Source organism: Lytechinus variegatus, chromosome 5 (genome assembly GCF_018143015.1).
Source record: "Lytechinus variegatus isolate NC3 chromosome 5, Lvar_3.0, whole genome shotgun sequence".
In the NCBI taxonomy this organism is placed as follows: domain Eukaryota; kingdom Metazoa; phylum Echinodermata; class Echinoidea; order Temnopleuroida; family Toxopneustidae; genus Lytechinus; species Lytechinus variegatus.
In genome coordinates this window covers 11,117,019-11,138,735 of record NC_054744.1, presented here as the reverse complement: position 1 = coordinate 11,138,735, position 21,717 = coordinate 11,117,019, and the positions used below count along the sequence as shown (strand labels likewise).

Here is a 21,717-nt window from a genome sequence, read left to right as displayed (position 1 = left end):
TTTTTCCATCCTTGAATTGACTGATACCCCTTTCATAAACCCAATTATGCGGCTAATAGCAGCATAATTTGGTCGTAAAATCAGAGGAGGACAAGAGTTATCCGCATTTACTCTGATGCTGCTATTATCCGCATAATAGCGGCATCGGGATAAGATTTTGAGTTTATGAACGCATTTCCAAATAATGCGGATAATTGCCATGGTGCGGTCACAAGGTCACCCTTTTCCAACACAACCGCATCGGAGGGGGCGTGTCCAGTTGTCATGGCGATTATCCGCCTTTTTCAGGATGGGCGCTCATAAAAATAATGCGGCTTATTTTCGTAGTTTATGAACGCAATTTTTATTGAATTATCCGCATTACTCTTAGGCGGCTAATTGGAGGATAGGTTTATGAAAAGGGTATAAGACTCCCTGCCTCATTACAAAACCTTATGTAACCATGGTTATTTTCTCTTTCATATTCATCATTAAAGAATTTAAAAGATAACTTTGTCGTTGATTCAGCTTTATTGTCCTTTGCATTAATATCCTGGGGACGCGAGACAAAGCAATTTGATTCTTTATTGTCAGTGTCTTTAGAAGAATTCAAGGGATCCAAATCATGTACATTGATATAAAATCCTCTGAGATTTCATAATTTTAAGTGTTGACGAGATTGGATATTTTTCCATCCTTGAATCGACTGAGGGAAAATAAAGATTTGAAAAGTAAGAATTAGGACTAAATTTATGTTTGCATTGTATTAAAGTCATTCATCTTTGGTTGAAATTATGTACAATGGATTTATAAATACAGAATCTAAACATACTATAATCTGCAAGATTTCAACCTTTGTATTCCGTCTGCATTTACGTTTAAGAAAGTACAGGATTGTATTTAGGTTAAACCAAACATTTTTTTCATTCCTTTTTATGTGCGATATTGAAACAGAATCAAATTGTGAATTTGAGCCAAAAAACTCATAAGATTAACATGAATTAACTCATAAGTCATATGATGAAAGGTGAGTAAAGTAATGTAGGCCCAATGGATTTCTGTTACGAATTAAATTAACTTGCACAAAGACCTCCTTGCTCTCTAAAACCATCCTTGTAGTACATACAAACATATCTGAAGTATTAATGAGCATTTCACTTGTATTAAGATGGAAAGTGAAATGTGTAATGAGGCTTGAAGAAAGACTAATGCCAGGTGAAAGAGACATTAGTAGACATACCTCACCTTTGATATTCATCTTGTTCAACAGTTTGACCGCTGCATATTAAATACTCATTCAATCTTATTATTCAATCTGTCATATGAATGAGAGATGGAGAGAGTTGGTGGTGGGGGGGGGAGAGACAGTTAGACAGAGCAAATAAGAGAGGGAGAGGCAGATTGATCATGAAGAGAACAGGAGAGAAATAGAATGAAATAGAAAATAGAGATTCCATCATTTTAATGAATCACCATAGTTTAATTGGCATATTGCTATTATATTTGATGGCTCAGAATTGGATACCATACGTTGGCCTATTCCATAAATATCTCCAGAATATTAGCCTAACAAACATAATATTTCTGATATCCCCTGAAGAAAAGCCATCCAATGTAATTATTTATCTTTAATGATTATTGTTTATTAATCTTTGCAATATAGTACAATATGCTAAACCGGGGGGGGGGGGGCACTTTCATTGACAAGTGGATACCATGCTCGCCCATGGGGTCTTGAAAAGCACCCTAAACACATATTTTCCATATTCTGAAAATGCACCCCTTAACAAGTATTGGACACAAAACGATAAGTTGTTACTGTCTGCATCATGGAATGGAAATATATAAAATTTCGTTCTGGTTCTTTCCATCATGAAACCAGGGATATGTAACAGTTTTGCTATATTCATATTAGGACATATAATAAATGACATTTTTATAGCACTGTAACTTTTGGCAGCCATCACTTCCAAAGACCAACAGTGACTTCAGTGGGTTAGCACGTAAATCAACTTTGATAGGGCTAAAGCTCCCATTTTCAAGTTAAAACAGCCCTAAACCAAATTGGCTGAGAGGCACATTATGAAAATAATATTCTAGATCAGTTTATTTGAAATATATAAATCTAGGATTATTTGATTTACATCATGAGAATCTATGTTTTATTTTATGAAAATTGTCATCTGGTTCACACTTACACAAAAAGCTATAATCTTTCCAAGATAGCTACCATTGCATCTAGTCTTGTCTTCTAGTGCAAAAAAAAATCAATTTACATGTACATTCCCATTGTTATATCACGATTTCCCAGAATTGATTCTGGATTAAATATGTATGACACATAATGTTTGCCTTATGGACAATTCATACTGACCCACATAGGAAATGATATTATAACACATGACAGGGTGTTTCTGTCATTTGATTTTCAATTCTTGATCTAATAACAATGACTTGGGGATCATAACTTCTAAGACCAGGATTATTGTACTTGGCAATTTCATTTTGCACAGTTGCCAACATTTTGCTATGTACAGCTGTTTGCTTTATGATTATTGCCTTTATTATTTAGACTTTTATTGTGAGAAATGTAGGTCTATATATCATGTTCCTGTTGCCAAATGACTGACTGTTATGAGATGATACACAAGCAACTGTTGTATTCCTAAACCTTCTCCAATGTGGTCAGATAAAAGAATACTTTGGCATTTATAAAGGATATATAACAATTTATTCAAGCAGTGATGATCACAGAAATACATTTTTTGTGAAACATGATATCAATGAAGTAAAATGTCTATTTCGGGGGAGGGGGGGGGGGGTAATGCTATTGGGAGAAGTTACATGTATCCCCTCTCAAAGTTCAACAACTTACATGACTGATGATGGGAAACAAAAGGAAAAATAAGAATAAGAAAATGAATAAATGGAAAAAAGGTGAGGTATGAAATAATTTTATGGATATTATGTTAAAATGGGTCATATGATTAAGATCAAATATTTTTTTCTGGCTCATGACTTTTAAGATATTTTCCCCAATATGCCAACCATGACGTTCTGAATTTTAAAATGAAATTTGATAAATGGAAAACTGCTTAAAAACCGAAAATTCATCAAAATAATGCGTAGGGTGTAAATGAGAAGATATTGGTAGATGAGGGAAGTAGAGGGAGATGAAGTGAGGTGAAATCTATAGTAGTAAATTTTTTTTATGCAAAAAACTCCCAAGTGAAAAAAATTGTCTGTTTCTGCTAATATGTGGTGACAGCAAAAAATTGTATTAGACATAGATAGTGCTGCCACTTTTGCATTTATGTAATAAAATGTTAACCACTTTTTATTATTAATTTGTTGTTCTTTACATCACTTGATTTGAATTTGAGTAAGTCCCTGCAGATTTTTTCAATATTACCCCCGGAATATTACTCTATTCAAATAAACTTCATTGACAAATTCACCTCATCATTCTTCAGTGAAAGCGATCCAAGATTGACCTTATTCTAAAGTGGTTGTATCAAATTAATAACGGCGGTATCCAGCCATGTTACTTGGTTCCTCTCATTATCTTTGTGTATCAATGATAATTGCCAATTACCAGCTCTCTATAGTGCTTCCTGCACACACCTAAAGCCTGATGAATAACAAGATATGATTAAATTTTCTTTCCTTCCTATGTGGAATAAGACAATTAGTCATTTAGAATTGGATAAAGATTGATATTTTCATTTAGTCAGTCCTGCAAACTGAGAAAGATAATTAGGGTACAATCACTATAAATTCTGTAGATTGTTATTAGGGGTGAATCCAAATTTACCAGAAAATCATTATGTAGTAGAATTGAATTCATTAATTGATATACTTTAATTTGTCATAACCTAAATTCAGTGAAAATTAAATTTCTAATGTAAATCAAAAGAGGTAATATTGCATTTTTAATAGTATCTTTTTAGTTTCCATAATCATCATTTGAGAAAAGAATTCAAACAAGTACATATATCAATAATCTACTAATCTTAGATTGCCTAAAGTTTTTTTTTTTAAATGGCACAATGGATCAAAACGAAATAAAGAAGAAAAGATCAGAAACGATTGGACTATGGTCACGATCCTACACTGTAGGCCTATATGTCATGGTGGATATTCAAACGGATATTGGTATTGCCAATTGATTAATAGTGACGTAGGCTATTAGAACCACATTGGAAGTCCGTCCTTATCATCTGTGATCATAAATGGTAACCTATAGAGTTAATGTTTTCCAGGCTTGTGCAGGCCAATTCTAAACAATATTCCAATGTGATTATTTGATTTACTCTGATGTTTTCAACTTGTTTATGATAATAAAATCAAGATGATCTTGATGCTGTACCCTCTTATTCTTGCAGAGTCAAATTGACTCTGAATAGTCATAGCTCTGAGTCGCGTCTGTTCAGAGTTAAAGTGCCTAAGATTTGGAACTGATCTGATTTGGAATGTGAAATCAGTTGAAATAAAATTGTTCAATTCTGAGTCACATTTTACTTCTTACAAATAAGAGAATATTATTTTTTTCTTTTGAAACGGAACTTCAAGTGAAAACCAGGAACTACTATGATATTTTTCTCTTTTTTCCACATTTTATAGTGTGCAACTTCAAAATAGGTTTATTGTAAAAAAAATGGCCAATACTTATTACACCAGTAGTCTTAACAAATTGAAGGAAGTGACGTTCCCACAAGAATATCCATATTATGAGTATAACTATTGTTTTGCTGTAATTTCAGTCTCAGTAGTGAAAAAAAAGTATAAATGTCTAACCAGAGTTTTACTGTTGAAGATGTTTTGAAGGAAAATCAGATGAATCAGAGAGGAAATACTTCAAAATGTGAAATAATTTAAAAGTATCAGTGAAATTAGCATCACAGAATTAGAATTATGAATACTTGTAATTAATCAATTGCAATTATCAACTGAAATTACACATTGTTGCTTGGTATCTTTAAGTTCATCTCATCATCGTCATCATTTATGTAAATGGTTTATTTAAAAAAATCAATAGCAACCAAAGGCTGAATTGCAGTTCTCTTTTTACTCTTTTAATAATATAAACATGATAATAAGTCACATAATTACACAATTCTTAACAAATCAAAATAGTTACATATAATCCCTATAAACAAACTTGCCTAGATAAATAGTATGTGATATATCATGCATTATTTGAAGAATAAAAGTTTATGGCACAAAATAAGAAAGATTTTTTTTCTCCTCTTAGATTTTCAGAGTAGCCTCCGCCAATCAAGACCAAGACATTTGTCATTGTTTTAGAATGTATCAGTGCAGTTTTATCATTTTAGAAAATCAATACAAATCTCCTTTCTTGGACATTTGCCTGGAATATAATTTCAACAAATCATGAATCACATTAATTTTCCCCAATGCCCATATCTTAAATAATATCACAGTTCATCTTATAAGACTTACTTGGCAAGCATATCATAAGGGACTGGACAAAGATCTTATCTTGAGGCCCAATTTTTTCTCTTCCATGTTGAAAATCTTTTGCACTAAATCTACATTCCAAAGCAGTTGTTGAATTCTTTTATAATCTGCAAGTAAAATATCAAAGCTACAGAACTTCTATTTTGTTTATTCTGTTTTATTTTGTGAGAAATCTCTTGAAGTATTTGAGTTTGTGTTCAAAAGTTTGGAAAGTACGTTTGGCATCATGTTGTTGTGGGGCACGGGATAATGTTCTGTACAATTCTTGATGAATAATATGCAGGGGAAACACATGTCCTGTTTTCTTGTATTTCAAAATTCTCTTAATATGCTTTTAAGCATTATAAAGATCATCTTTCCAAATTTCCAGCACAAATGTACCATTGGCCAAATTTCTTTAAAAAATTGAATGATAAATTTAGGGATCAGAAAATAAATTGTAGAAAGTTTAAGAATTGAGTCAAAGGTTTTTTTATAGACTGATCTTGCAACTTTGATTCAACGTGAAGTTCAAAAGACCTATATATTCACGGTCAGCTACTTTGGCTGTGATCTATGGAATGTGAGTTTGAAAGAAGGAAAACATGATATGAAGGAGTCTTTTTTGCTTTATATTTCATTGCTATCAGGGCTTTTCATGTGGATATATCTATTGAGAATTGATTTAGCTTTGATAAGGTGCATTTTGTATGGTAAATAATAAACAGGATGTATGACTTAATCTCAAGTTTTGATGGTTCATAAATTCAAAGTTTTTTATTTATTCTAATCAACCTCAAGTTCATTTCCCCAATTCCCAAACCTTTTAGACAATTTAGACAAATCTTGAATTTGGGTTCATTTTGAGTCAAATCAGAACTCTTTAGACAGGATCCCTAACGACATGAATTTTAAAGATATCTCATGTCATTTGACCCAAAGTCAGAAGCAATTTTCACTAGTGAGTAACGAAAATCATATGTTTCATGTCAGTTAGTACCTATTGATTGAAAATGAAGAATCCATGACACCATGTCTCTGATGAGTATTCCATAAGGGACAGTTTGGGTACATGAAAGTTTCCCAGTAGGAAAAAACGTATGCAGTCAACTAGCCAACACTCGGCCAAAATTGAATCTGAGCAGATGAAACTGATGTGAAATTATCAATCAATTTAATGAGTTCTGTGCATCTTCAATTTTTTCTTTTAGATGTCATGAAATAGTAACAGTAATAACAATCCGCTTTTATATAGCACTTAGTACATCGGAACGTCTCTAAGCGCTTTACAGATACAATTTTTAAAAATTTAAGATTTAATTTTCAGCATTCAAAAATTAATTGTTTGGTATAGCAGTGAATCTATTCCAACAATTTTGAAATTTACAAAGAAGTCATCAAACAACCCTCAATACTAATGTAAGTGTCGTCCAAAGAAGATGTGGACGTACTAAAAATGTGGACTCGTATTGAAAGTGAAAGAGTATTGAGGGATGAACTATACCTCTCTCCTGCCCCTACCCCCATGCATTTTATCATTCTCTGACATTGATCTCATGTAAATAGTTTGATATTCAATCTTATTTTGGTTCACCCAGTTACCTTGTCGTGGCTGTCTACTGCTGATAGCAAAACTCCTGGCAGTTGCGCTGCTCAATCTGATGCACACCTGATAGGGTAATCCTTGTAGTTTTGTTAACCATGAATTCTACCGCTCTCTCCTTGATACTTCAGTATGATTGCATTAATAGGGATTATGATAGAGTGCAATTGTTACATTGGTAGTGAAAAACATGAAGTATTCTTGGGACTCTTTTTTTTTGCAGGGTTAAACCAAGTCTGGGGTTATGGAGGCCCTCCTTGGTGAAAACCGTTTCTACCGCTACACTTACCAGAGTTTCTCCTGCCCCATCCCCTTTCTCCATCCCCTTGTCTGGATACCAAACAAAGTTGTTGGAAAACCTAAGAAGTTGTGGAACTCTTTTTTTACAAGTTCATACTAAGTTTAAGGCTTTGGCAATCCTCCTTCTGATCCCGCCCCATTGTCTTTTCCTCTATCCCTTCTCTGGAGACCATGGAATGATTACATCCTTGATGGATACTCCCAATGCTAGTTATTTCTGTTATGTAGACTATGCTGGTCCTTACACCACTGGAGACTATCAAACATGCAACAACACATGTATCAAAAGTGCTACCGGTTTTAGACCCAATTTGTAGCTCTTACTTCGGCCATGGACCGTCCAGGCTTTGGCACTGTTCATAAAGTCAAAACTAGCCATAGTATGTATTTTAAGTGGTGACAGATTTTTCTAATGAGAGTTTTTGTGCTCGTGGCTCCTTGCATCAACAGTGCATGGGCTGATGTAAGCCTACGTCTCTTTCAAATATAATGTACTTGAATGAGGGCATGCAGGTCATAGGAAGGTCATAAGTTAGGGGAAGGAGGGCTAATGAAGAAGTAATTATTATTTGGAATGAATGACTACAGATGCAGCTATATTGCCTCCTCCATATATACATTCACTCCTTCAATCAAGAGAAGTTCATCCACCCCATTGATAAATAATGATGCTTCTACCATAAGCCTGTATGGTTATCTGGTGTCATTCCAAAGAATATATATTTAAAGAATATTATTAGATTTTGAAATAACACATCATATTGGAAAAATAAAACTGTTAGTTTTTGAATATGGATTGTGGGTAAAATCTATAAGTTTTGTTATTTGATAAAGATTCTGGTTTTGCATTATTCAATGTGCTTGACATAGTATAGGCGTATATAAGATCCTTTTTGTTGCCTTGAGTGAGTTACAGCGTTTTGTCTCTGACTACCTGTTAGATCACTAAATTGTGATGACAGTGTAATCTTTATTGTTTCCTTGGTGATTGTGAGTTATATCCTTTTTGCTCTGAGTACCAGTTTATATCCCAGAATGGTGATGATGGTGTCATCTTTATTCTTTCCTTGGTGATTGCGAGTTACATCCTTTTTGCTCTGACTACCAGTTTATATCCCAGAATGGTGATGATGGTGTAATCTTTATTTTTGCCTTGGTGAGTTACGACCTATTTATTCTGACTGCCAGCTAAATTACAAATCACAGACTGGTGGTAATGGTGAAGACCCTAATCTTTATTCTTGCTTTGAGTGAGTTATAGTCTTTTTGCTCTGACTACCAGTTAAGATGGTATAAGGGTGATGATGGTGTAATCTTTATTCTTGCCTTGGTGATTAGTGTTTCAAGGTGTATTCCTGCTACTCCTCATCATTTAATAGAAACCATCTTTAACACCAAGGCTCATCCTCTCACCCTATACATTCCTACTCACACACGTAGTTGATGAGCTAGCATTCCAATCCCTGGTCTCACTTAGAGCGTGATGTATTGCCTTTAATGATTTAATGATATAAGTCCTCCTGGTGATAATATAAAGATATATTTAGAAAAGCTACCTAAATGTTATGAAGTCTTAAAGGTCATGTCCACCCCAGAAAAATGTTGATTTGAATAAATAGAGAAAAATCAAACAAGCATGCTGAATATTTCATCAAAATCGGATGTAAAATAAGAAAGTTATGACATTTTAAAGTTTTGCTAATTTTTCACAAAACGGTGGTATGCACAGCTCAGTGACATGCAGATGAGACAGTCGATGATGTCCCTCACTCACTATTTCCTTTGTTTCTGATTGTTTGAATTATACAATATTTTGTTTTTACAGATTTGACAATACTTTTGATCAACTTGATTGAACCACATAGTATTATATAATGCTAATTGCACATGTTTAGGGAGGAATTAATCTTTGTTTCACACAACAATATGGAGAAAATTTGAAGATTTCATATTTCATATAATATGGTGCAAAAGAAATAGTGAGTAAGTGACGTCATCAGTCTCCTCATTTTCATACAGTCAAGGATGTGAATTTAACTGTTTGTGAAATTAAGCGAAACTTTAAAATATAACTATCTTATTTTACATCTAAATTTGATGAATTTTCAGTGTAATGCTTGTTGGATTTTTCTCTTTTTATTTGAATCAACTTTTCATTGGGGTGGACTTGTCCTTTAAAATGCTTGAATGCTTCTTTCAAAACTGATCTATCATGTATTGCATTTACATTTGCAAATCAAGGGTTTTGTAAATAGAGAGGGTACAAGTAGCACTCAAGCGCCCCTGCTTGGATCTGCCACTGATTTATATAGGCAATTAGATAAAACTGGTTCATCCAGCCCCCAATATTAAGGACATTACATGATTCATTTGAAAAAAATATAATGCTCTGAAATTACGACTTGAGCAATTGGGCGAGTGATGTAAAAATCAAGGAAAATTGGGGGTGTTTGTACAAAAAAAAGTTGATTACTTTCTTAGTCTGAATCATCTTGGGCTTGTGCTGAAATCACACTTCTTTAAAATTTTGTTTCTAATAACTATCTATTTGTGGGATAAAAACTATTTGATATTTACTTATTTTTAATTTATTTTGTTATTTTGCCTTGATGTCTTTATGTGATGGTAGCACCTGGGGTCTTCTCCCATGCCCCCCCCCCCCCCCCTCCCCCATACATGCCACTGTGGAGAAGCCAGCCAATAAGAACATTCAGATGCAAAACCATCATGTCCATATTTTTTTTCTCACAGTCTTATCAATTGATTTTCATTTCTTCTTCGCAACAATCTATGCTGTGTTTGGAATTTAGCTGGATGTCAGTGACATTACATTCCAGATAATTCACAATCAGATCTGGTTCATTCCAAAATGTAGTACCCCTGATGCGAAGTAGATCTCTAATGAGCAGTCATTTGATTCGGACAATGGAAGAGAAAGTCGCCCCATCTGGTTTACGAGGCTGATTCCGTTCAAAGATGCGTTTCTAATACTGAATGATGAGCATACTCCCACATAGTTAGCTCAGTCCTGAGAAAGATCCGATGGAGGACCGGTAAAGCGCTTGCTAGATGTCATCTTCATCATCATCCATCAACGTAACAACAGAGGGCCATGCCCACTTCGTATCAAATTGACACTCATTTTCTTGCTTCCTGGGTGTTAAGTTGATGGTTGTTGAATGAAACTGTAGTTTGGTGATTCCACCATACTCTTATCAGGCAAACCCATTAACCAATGGAGCTTTCAGAAAACTGGGTGATACATTATGGGGGAAATGTTACACCATCGAAAGAAAATCTTAAAAAGCACATTTTCAACTCAATATCCCATTTTACCCATATCAGACATCTGAGCTGGTCATTTACAAAACCGTATTGCCCTAGATTTTCTGAATATCGTGAAGTGAATAGGTATATTGTTTGTATTTTGCTCGGTCTCTATGCACCTATTGACTTTCCATGCTGAGACGGCGCAAAATATACCTTTATTTTCCCTGGTCATTTGATGATGCGTATAAAGAGATACACTTCATAATGATCTGCGCAGCAACAATATAAGTCATAATAAAGGCAACATTGGATCCAGGTTCCTACAAGTACGTAATAATGATAAAGTGCAAAGCCTAGACCCTGATAAACATGACTCTAAAGAATAGAACTCTATTTCTATAAAAAATATCTCAATATTCATGATTTTTTGCTCTAGATATCTGATTTGGATTATTATAGAAATACTGACTGGCTCTTCTTTCAGGGAACATCAAATATATTGCCCTTAAAAGAACCATATTGACTCGGGCCAATATGCGGGCAATATATTTGATGTTCCCCTCAAGGCCAGTCAATATTATATAATTATTCTTTGTAAAGACTAAATTTCTGGATGTATGCTGGTGTGTGTGTGTTTAATTTTTTTCTTTATTCCTCCTTTGACTTCTTATATACTTACATACAACCTGATATTACTGAAAGGTATCATCATATGACAAGAATGTGTATCATATCATATATTATTGAGGATTAAGGGATTTCTCATCTTTTATTGTTATCTTTCAAAATTTTATCAAAAATATGCCCTTGTCGTTAAATACTTTGAAATTAACCAATGTAAAGAACAAATCTGTATGATATAGTTCAGAGATCATAATCTAGTTGTTTGTGAGTTTTCAAATTGAAGATGAATAAAATCTTTCTTCTTTAGAATTTTTCCCTTTGGTTTATAGGTTTTTCGTAGTGCTGAAATGTATTTATTGAATGAACTTAGCTGATAATTTTATTTCCCTTTTTTTATATCTTCCTTGTACAGGTCAGCAATCAAGCGTGTTGGACTGTACCAATGTTGCTACAGGTGAAACCGTTGAAGACAGCAGATGTGAGGGACAGAAACCAGAAGTTAATGCCAGAGGCTGTAATAATGTCAACTGTCCACCCAGGTAGGTAGCGCTCGAAATAGATCAATAAAAAAAAATCAAATTTTTATTTTGAAGCATTTAAGCTTGACGTAGCATAGATGAATGATGACTGAAGTCCTGTCAGAGAGGCGCTGTAATAGAGAGATGCTACATAGTAATTGTGATGATATATGCTGTTCAAATGGGAATGTCATTGGGTGAATAGTGAAATTTTACTGAAAGTCCCACTGTGGATGTACAAAATTTAAGCCTCATTGTAGGCTACCCAATATTTTCCTCCATGGCCCCCCCCCCCCCCCCCGCCGAGTGTAATTGTGTCATATACTGTTGATATGATATGAGCTTTAAATCTTAAACTTCATAGCATTAGGCGTGTTCACAAGATTTCATTAAAAAGGAAATGCTAATATGTATTCTATGCATTGCACTCTATTTTCTTTGAACAACAAATTGTCATTTTTCCATGACGATACTGCATTTATTGATTGGTAAAATGGTCATATGGTCTAGACACACTGCTGTAAATATCAACATCTCCCATTAGTACCAGTGATTGATATGTTTTGAATAGGTGTTTCAACATCAAGTTTTGACCATGAAATGGTACACATTATAACTCCCTTGTGCGATATATTATTTCATAATGTGAGCACACAGAGAGACAGACCACACACATAAAGATTTCAGAGGCGAAACGTAAGCAATCCATCTTCAGAGAATTTTATTTAGAATATTTTGTGCAGGCATCCATATGGAGAAGTGAAATTAAAAAGTGCATTTTAAAGCTTAGTTATCTAATGGAACCAGACCTCCTCCCCCCCCCCCCCCATGGCCAAGGGGTTTCATAAAGCTTTTTGTAAGTAACAAATAAATTTATGAACAAAGGGTGGTCTTTTATTAGATGCTAAATCAACATTGATGAAAATTTGGTGTGTTTCATGTACCACGGGAATGGAGCACCAATCAGTTGTAAAGTCGTTCATAAGTTACAAACAGCTTAATGAAACACCCACTGGATCCTAAGTAGGAAATTGAGGTTAAAAATGTATTCAGTGACATTAAGCAAGGTGCGAAATCAAGATGTCAGCGTTCATAAAAAGTGGATCCTGTAATTATATCCTTTAAGCCAAGGATGATCATTTGAAGATACATGTATATCTCTTGACAAAAGGTTGATTGTCTCTCAGTTGATGATGTCACATATTGATTCCTTTTTACTTTCATTGTATATAAACTTTCTGATAGATGTATTAAAAATGTAATGACAAAAGGTCACTTTACTGAAGAGAGAAATAAAATCATTTTATTACCAGTTGAAATTTCCGGCAAGTACAATTAGTCCAATGAAACCAACATGTTGTAAAACTGTGTCAGTGCTATATAAACAGAGGCAACAAGGTAGCCCATTATAAATGGCCAAATTAAACTGATAAAGCAGTGGAAAAAATATATTTATATTTCTGAGTTTTAGCATATGGCAGATGAGTTTGAGGGAGTGACAAAATCTCAGCACAGTACTGAGGAGTATAAATAACACCCTTCATGGATATTATTGTTCATCCAGAATGGTCCTAATTGCCTCAAAAGTGTATGTTTCAGGTCTCCTTGTTTTGAAAGATGTTTTCATCTTATTTTTTATGTTAGATTTAGAAGTTCCTGCATTCCACAATTATCGTCATTTTGTGTGACCTTTGAAGAAATTTATTATTATGTGTGATGCATCGACAAATCACACCTCATTGAAATAATGTAAAATATCAGAAATTGAGCAAGAAATAGAAACCTGAGAGTGTGCGGAGACTCTTACCTTGGGTCTTATGATCACCTGTGTTGGGTTGAAAGGTCAAGGGTCAATAGAGATATCAAGTTTAAGACAGGATGATTACACACCTGCTGCGTCTCTAAAGTAGGAATAATACAGTGTATCAGGGGTGAGCACAGATCCACAAAGTACATTGATCTTTTCTGAGCTTTCAAACTTCATCACGCACTCGAAACAAGTAACATTGCTTACTTGCTAAAAATAGCAACTTCTAGTTCTCAACATTTTGTGCTTATGATCAAAAGTATTCAGGTTCCCTTTCAGAATGGAAACCTTTATTTTCTGGTGTAGGCCTATTTTACGCAAACTCGTTCTGATTGTTGGCGTAATATTAAACAAAAAATCAATATATCATTAGATAAAAAAATGAATTCTTTACGATCATATTCCTTTATATTAAAAACAAATGCTCTAGTTTGAACTAATCCATTTTTACCATGAAGTACCACCTCTTCCATCAAATCATGTTTTGCCCTACACAGCCATAATACCCTAATTATTAAAAACAACTTTTGAGATAAATATCCCAATCTCGCTAACTTTAAACAAACTTATGCAATCTCATTCCATCTGTTGTCGTCACATTGTGTCATATCAATTTATGTACTGCCCATGTTAAAAATTACTTTTTGATAATGCTACTCTGTTAATACGATAATGCAAAACCATAATCTCAAGGCAACAACAAGAAAAAGATTAAAATATGGTTAATTAATTCACCTTTAGCTCCCAGGAATATTTCATTTTTTTTTACATATAGGCCTAACCAAGGAGATATCACCTCTAGTTAGAGGTGATATCTCCTTGGACGAACCAATTGCAATCTGTACTTTATTGTATCTTTCACCGTCTCTAATTTGGGAAAATAGTAATTTATTGATATTTTATCCAAAGCAATGTTTAAAAAATTGAATAAAAAAGGGTAAACATATAAGCATCCGGGCTATTGGGCTATACATCGTTACGATTACGAATTTAGAAAATGTGATGAGGGTCTACATAATTCACAAACTTGCTTCATTAGAATTGTCGAGCTCGTCAATTGACAAGTGGACAAATTGAATAAGTATGAATCCTGCAATGGGGGGTATATTGTGAGGTCAAGTTGATAATGGTTCCCTACTGGGTTATTACATCCATTACATGGTTGTCATGCTGAGTGATCAGTACTAGTCAGTTATGTGGAGTTTAATGGAACATGTTCGTCCAATCACTTTATCTCTCTTATCTATTTATTGATGCATTTGTTTCTTCATCTATTCTGTCCATTCATTGGTATGTTTCATCATTCAGTTAATTCAGGATTCAAGATTATTTCATTGGTCAATGTATGTGTACAAAGAAATTTGGATTCCAATGGCTTTAACAATTAGTAGGCCTATACATAAAGATTTATTCATATATTTGTTAATCCGTTTATTTGTTTTTTATTATTTGTTCATTCATTTAATAATTCATTCGTTTGTCCTTTCATTCATTCATTTTAGGGTTTTGGGGGGTACTTTCCTTAATTTTATAATTTCAAAATTTATTTGTCTACTATTTTTCATTCACTTAACATTTATTTTGAAAATTATTTATTTACCTAATCATCAGATTATTTTAATTCATCTATTCAATTTTATTCAGTAAATGATGTGCATGTTTTTGTTAGCCTGTCATAAATGTTGTTTGGTAGACAGTTCCATTTATTTGTCATCAAGAAGGAATCTGAATTCATAAACATGGTACACATGTATCAGGAGGCTTACAATCTTTGAAGTTTCTGTAGTGGTTGTGTATGAGAGTTGACACTGCACATTTACGATTATACTAATAATCTAATACTGTTTGAACTTATCAAGCTCACATGCCGGCTATAGGGACCCTCTTTTTGCCATTATTATGTCTGATTCATAGATTTTTTTTTGTTTTGGAATATTAAGGGGACAGAAAAGTACCTACTTGGTCTTGAAAATCCAGCCCAAACTTATAAAGATTGATATTTTCCTGAGAAGAAATAATGGTAAATGCTCCTCTAGTCATCCTCAATAGGACAGTGAGAACATACTTGTCACTATCATTACTTGAGATTGAGTAGGCATTTTTTTCAGAACCTCTCATTTTTAAAGAAATTATTACATAAATAGTAAACTGCAAATCTGTTACTGTCAGGAAATCATGGCTGAAAGATAAATGATTGATATATTTCTTCATTCTGGCAAGCCTCCTGCTCTTCAATTTCTCTTAGATTTATATCTCCATTCAAAGATTTTTAGATATTCTGATGCAATTATTAAAAAAGTATGAAATTACTTTTTAACATTTAACATTTCTCCCTCTTTCAGTCTCTCATATTATTCTATATTTCTTGTATTTGTTTATATTTCCATTAAAATATTTTACAGGAAATAGTTACAACCAGCTCCTTGCTTTTGATACCTGCAGCTCTACTCTAATTAATGTTGTTGTGTAATTACTCTTTGTATGTAGAGGTATTTTATGTTTTCCCCTAAACTTTTATACATGTTATGTTTCCTCTCTTGTGACAAGCTTATTTTGTATTGTATTGTATGTGTATGAAGGCCAAATTTCAGTGAAAATGATAAGAGAAAATACAGAAAAAAATAAAACTGTGCATAAACAACAAAAGCCTATTATTCAGTGATGCAAGTAGAAATGAGAAGTGAATTATTTCTGGAATATATGAGGCTGAAACTTCCATTGACTTGACACAATCACATCATTTGATGTTGGTTTCCACATATAGATTTGATCTATTATTTTGCATAATGGATAGAGATATAAACATTTGATCAACCTGAGAGTATAGATAACAATTAAGGAGTCACAAAGTAAATGTCATGTCATGCATGTGAAAGTTTATGGATTAAAATTTGAATCCAAAACAACCGACAGAACTTCACATTATTGAGCCTTTCATGAACAATAGTGCGATGTCTTTTCTGTGGCAACTGTTAAAAGCTACTGAAATCCATCCATCTGATTGGCCGAGAGCAAGGTAGTCAGTGAACATTGCTGATGAGATGCCTCATGAAATGCTTCTCACTTTTGGAGCTTGTTTGTATCCTTTCTTCAATTTCCTGTGAAAGTCAGGACAAACACGCAAGAGCCTGTCAAATCTCAACAGACCTGTGGATATTTGCTTTGTAAAATGAACTGCATTCAGTTCAATAGAACCTCATAAAACCTAATGATGCGTGATCACAATCATTTCTGTTGAACGATGGTTAAATCAGATACAAGTTAATGGGTTTGGTTTGTAGAAATCTTTTTATTCGCGAACACAGGTACATGTCAGTTTGACATTATCTACTGATAAATGACCAAATCAATAAACCATTCTAATTTTGTGAGATGGGAACTGTACTTTATCCTGATTTTTTTGACAGCCGGTTGTATTAAAAGATCAATACATTGTGTGGACCTCTGTTGTTAAAGATCATAAGCAATATTATTTTAAAAGCATTGTTGAGGTAATATTTGGAAATATTACTGTTGTGTAAAACCCCTTTTTTAAATCAGGCAGGCCTATCCATTATTAATGAAAAGTTTTGTGTCATTTGCTTATCATGTATTGGGAGCAGAAAATTTCCTAAACTTTTTTTTTCATTTTTGGAGTGCATTTGTATTTAGAATCATTATATTATGAGTCAGCATTTGGATTTTATTATTTTCGTTTCTTTTCCTCTGCTATTTATCCAAATAAAGTAATTTGGATGGGATAAGTGCTTTCCTAGCTATGAGGTAAACAAAATCACCACCATATTAGCGAGAAGTCCATAGAGGTATTAGAAAAAAATAGACCTATTAAAATAATCATTGTCTGAAATTTCCTGAAATAGATGAAAAATTTTATATAGAATTGTGAGTTCTGGATTTTTTTTTAAAGATTGCCTTCTATCTTGAACTTAGTATTGAGAAACCAAGAAAAGAAGTTTTGCCCACTTAATGTTTAATCATATTTACTCAAATCAGCAAGTCATTGAGAAGTTCCTGCCAGAAAATTAGAAGAACTAGAACTCAAATATTTGCCTGCCACTGCCTGTGAAAGATGATCTGGAAAAAAAAACTCCTGTGGTAGAGGTACTAAAGGGCATTTTAGTGGTCACTTTTATTGTACCTCCTCCTTTTCTAAGCTTGTTGGTTACTAAATATAATTCACTAAAAAGTATAAAAAGTAATTCAATTCAAGTGTTCTTATTCTTTTTTTGTATAATGACAAATAAAAAATGGGCACATCATGTTACACAACTATTTCTAGAACTTTGCCTTCACATTTATAATTTATCTTCCTGAAGCCATAATTGCATTTAGTGATATGCCAACTGTTTCATAGTTTTGTAGAGACAGTGATCCAAGTTTAGAAACTGAAGATATTTTTTGAAAATAAAGATTACCTCAGAAATGAGAGAGTATATTAGAAATTATTCATCATGGTTTTGTATGTTGGTAAGATATACAAACTTTATAGGTCTTTAAGTTTACTAATGCTGATGTAATAAATGGCCTACTCAATTACTCTCCTTCTGTCTGTCTCCTTTTTTCTATCTTTCTCTCTTACTAGTAAATTTTCTTGTTCTGCTCTTTTTATTTTCTTTTTTTCTATCTTTCCTTTTTACTTACTCAGTTTTCTTGTTCCACTCTTTTCCTTTTCTTTTTTATTTTGTTTTTTTTTTAATTTATTTTGTAAGCATGTGTCTTTTCTTCCCTTCTCTTTCTTTTAGATTTTTCTTTCTTGTTTCTATTTGTTCGTGCTTCCTCTCTCTCTTATTTCCCTCTTTCTTTTCTGTTATTATTTTCCTTTTTTTTTAAATTTTCTTTCAAAACTGTTGTTACGTTAACTCCCCCCACACAACTCCTCTTCACCGAGTATGATAGTACTAGTACAAGTGATCCTAATTTTGCTTGGAGTTCTTGATTCTGACTATATACAAGTAGTATATAAAGTGACTTATCATCGCTCATATCCATCTTACATTCCTATAGGCCAAGGTCACTTTATGAATTCATTATCACGTCCTAACCCTTAACTATCACATCATTGCCTACAACTATTACAAAAGCATCCACATGACAGATAGGCTGAAATTCAATTTGGGAGATGGGGCAAGCAGAAAGTTCAAACAAAACTATTTGAAAAAGCAGCCATCTTTGTAATGATGTAGGTCATTTCAGTTGTTGAGTTTTGATATTTCAGACGTCTTTCAGTCTTAATGTTCAGACTTCATCTCGATTTATTTATTTACCATATTTGTATTTTCATTTGTAAAAGGAAACATGTTTGTACCAGAATGTAATGAATGGTCCGCATGGAAGATATATTTGTCTAAGGATTGTTGTTTCAGAAGTCCCACCGGAAAATACAGGCAAATTCTTGTAGGGAAGATGTGTTGAAAGATATCCAGCAATAGTTGTTTGAAATCTGATCTTTGCCGACTTGCCGTAGGGACTGGATTGTTGAAATGTGCTGTAATTGGCTGGAGTGAGGTTAGAGATATGATGGCTAAATACTAGTGCACTCGTTAAATTCTCAAGTCAAAACAGTTCCCTGAACCGTATTGAACGGATCATTGAATGAATTGATCTATGAGGAAAAAAGTCTTTATTACCAGCTGAAATTATTTTTGTGACATTAATGTTTGAACCTCTCCAAAGCAACATTTTAGAATTTTATTATGGAAGGGGAGAAGTGGGTTCATGCATATTTTAGTGTTCCTTATTTCAAAGCCATATTACTGAAGTTAAGGAAGGGGGAATTTGATATGGCAAATTTAAATGACGAGAGTGGATGAATAATAAGTATAGAGCATGGTAGCAGAGTTATTTATGTGAAAGGAGATGGATTAAAAACAGAATGCTGAAACTTTGAAAGAAATTAATCGAGGAATATAAAAAAAAAATTCTGTAAAAAAAGGAGATCACTGAGAGTCAGACTTTGAAATAAGTCTTTGAATTGGCAATGAGCTCATAATTTTCATATTCCTTGTCCAATTTTTTCAAACTTTCAGCGTTCTCTTTTTAATCCATCTCCTAAGCTAAATAAATTGAATTGAATTGATTATTAAAAGTGTCTTGTAGGTCTTATAAAATCATCATTGATTATTGGTTTGGGTAAGTGGTCTAAATATAGATAATTGATTGATTGATTGAATTTATTTTCTTCATTTCAAACAAAATGACAAAGTAGGAAAAATACAGAATATGAATAACAGAAATGAACAAAATAATAAATAGCATGTTGTGATTTCTTTAAAAAAAAATGAATACATTCTGAGTCAAACCTAAAAAATATATATTTTAGCCATTTTGGGCAATGGAGCATATACATAAGTATCACAATGACACCCAAGGTATAGTGATTACATTTTTTATCCCCCCAGAATAAAATCATGGTTTTATTATATTTTTATTATTTGGTTAAAGCATTCTCTGATCTATTTTTTTTCTTTCAATGCCATATTTCTATTGGTTTGATACCTCTTCAACTTAAAAATGAATATATCCCTTGCAAGAGACCAGATCTATATTGGTTCAAATGTGAGTATGTATGTTTACTGAAATTTTGTTCTGAAAATGAAATAAAAAATGACCCCTAGTTGATCCTCCCCCACTTTATGAATACAATTCAATCCAAACTTCTAAAGAATAATTATTTATCTACCAAGATCTTAGCATCTTCTATTCTTCGTTTATCTTCAGCAATCTTCATTTCTGTATTTTGTAAAAAAAACTTTATTCATTTTTGCAGATGGGAAGGAGAGCCATGGGGTGCTTGTACAGTATCATGTGGGTCTGGTACACAGACTAGAGATATCTACTGCATCCAGAAGATATCTACGAGTATGACAGTGAGACTATCAGACGATATGTGTGACGGGTCGAGACTGGCTTCTGTACAGGCTTGCAATGTTGATCCTTGTCCCTACTGGAAACCCGAGCCTTGGTCACCGGTAAGTAACCCTACTTAAAGTATTTTCTTATATGTCCGCACAGGACCATCATAGATTTTATTTTTTGCATCTTTCAGACGAGTTTCTTCAGCTTCATTCGTGTAGGGAATTCAATTGACAAACTCTGACTGCCTTCATGAACTCATTTTTCTGGGGTAAAATTAATGTTTCTATCAGGTTTTTCTGTATTTTTTGCAGTCAATAAATGTAAGAAATGTTTTGATTATGGGATTAGAAGCTCATTTGTTTTGAATGGCACAAAATATTGTGTGATCGGATATACAAGCTTAGCCTGAAAAACTATTGCTGCTGGAAGATTAATAAGTTTTTCTTCAGATATATTTGTACTTTGATTACTTCGACTTGTGGCTAGTAAAAATGTGTAACCACAGTATACAGCCATAATACCCTAAACCATAAAGCGCAGGCTTAACATTACCTCCATCCCTCAAGTAAAACCATGCAATGCAGCAGCACAGTACAGTTTGCAATGAGCTGATAAATGGAGCACATTTTTTAACGTGTTCGGAAAGGCATTTGAAAATGGTTTGGAAACGTGTTTTGAAATGTGTACAGAATATCATGCAATCTGCTACCTTCAAATAGGATGCATATTTAAAAGAGGGCAATCAAGTATTATTCAGCTAGTAGTCAGCAGAATAAGAACTTCTTTAAGAACTTCATCAGTCTCCCATGGGTTTGGTCTTATCATGCATCCATGAATGACATTGTCACAGTTGGAGGAAATGTATCTATCTTTAATCTTCTCCCCATCTCACATTGGTTGATACACGATCTCTGTGGTATAGGGTTCACCAAGAGTCATTGTCATTTCCAATGAGATAGATCTTAATCTGACATGACAAAGCACACCATTCGAAACTTGATACTCAAATTTAGATTTGATGAAATGATGGGACATTCTTTCGATTTACATATTTTCCCAGAATTGTAATCGTTCGTACCTGTAGGGGATATATTTTGTTATTCTTTATTTTTCTTTGATTTAAGTGAAGTCCAATCTTTATAGCAATTGAAGGTGTATACTTGTCAAGTTCCTATGTAATATTGATGCAAGTAGGGTGATGAATATATCACCTACAGGCTTTATTATTTTTTTTTGCTATGGGTATCTGTGATATAAGTAGTTATTGGCTAATATTTAGGTTTCAAAAACAGATTCTAAGC

At 33.4% G+C, this 21,717-nt stretch overlaps 1 protein-coding gene across 2 annotated transcripts in view; it reads left to right on the top strand.

Annotated features, from left to right (window-relative positions):
• Positions 1-21,717, top strand: part of LOC121415323 (ADAMTS-like protein 1) — a 117,356-nt gene that overhangs the window by 71,292 nt on the left and 24,347 nt on the right. For both annotated transcript variants that reach the window (XM_041608506.1, XM_041608507.1), the window contains exons 7-8: positions 11,649-11,775; positions 20,328-20,529. In XM_041608506.1, coding sequence (XP_041464440.1) covers positions 11,649-11,775; positions 20,328-20,529 — 329 coding nt within the window. The remainder of the gene's footprint in view (positions 1-11,648; positions 11,776-20,327; positions 20,530-21,717) is intronic.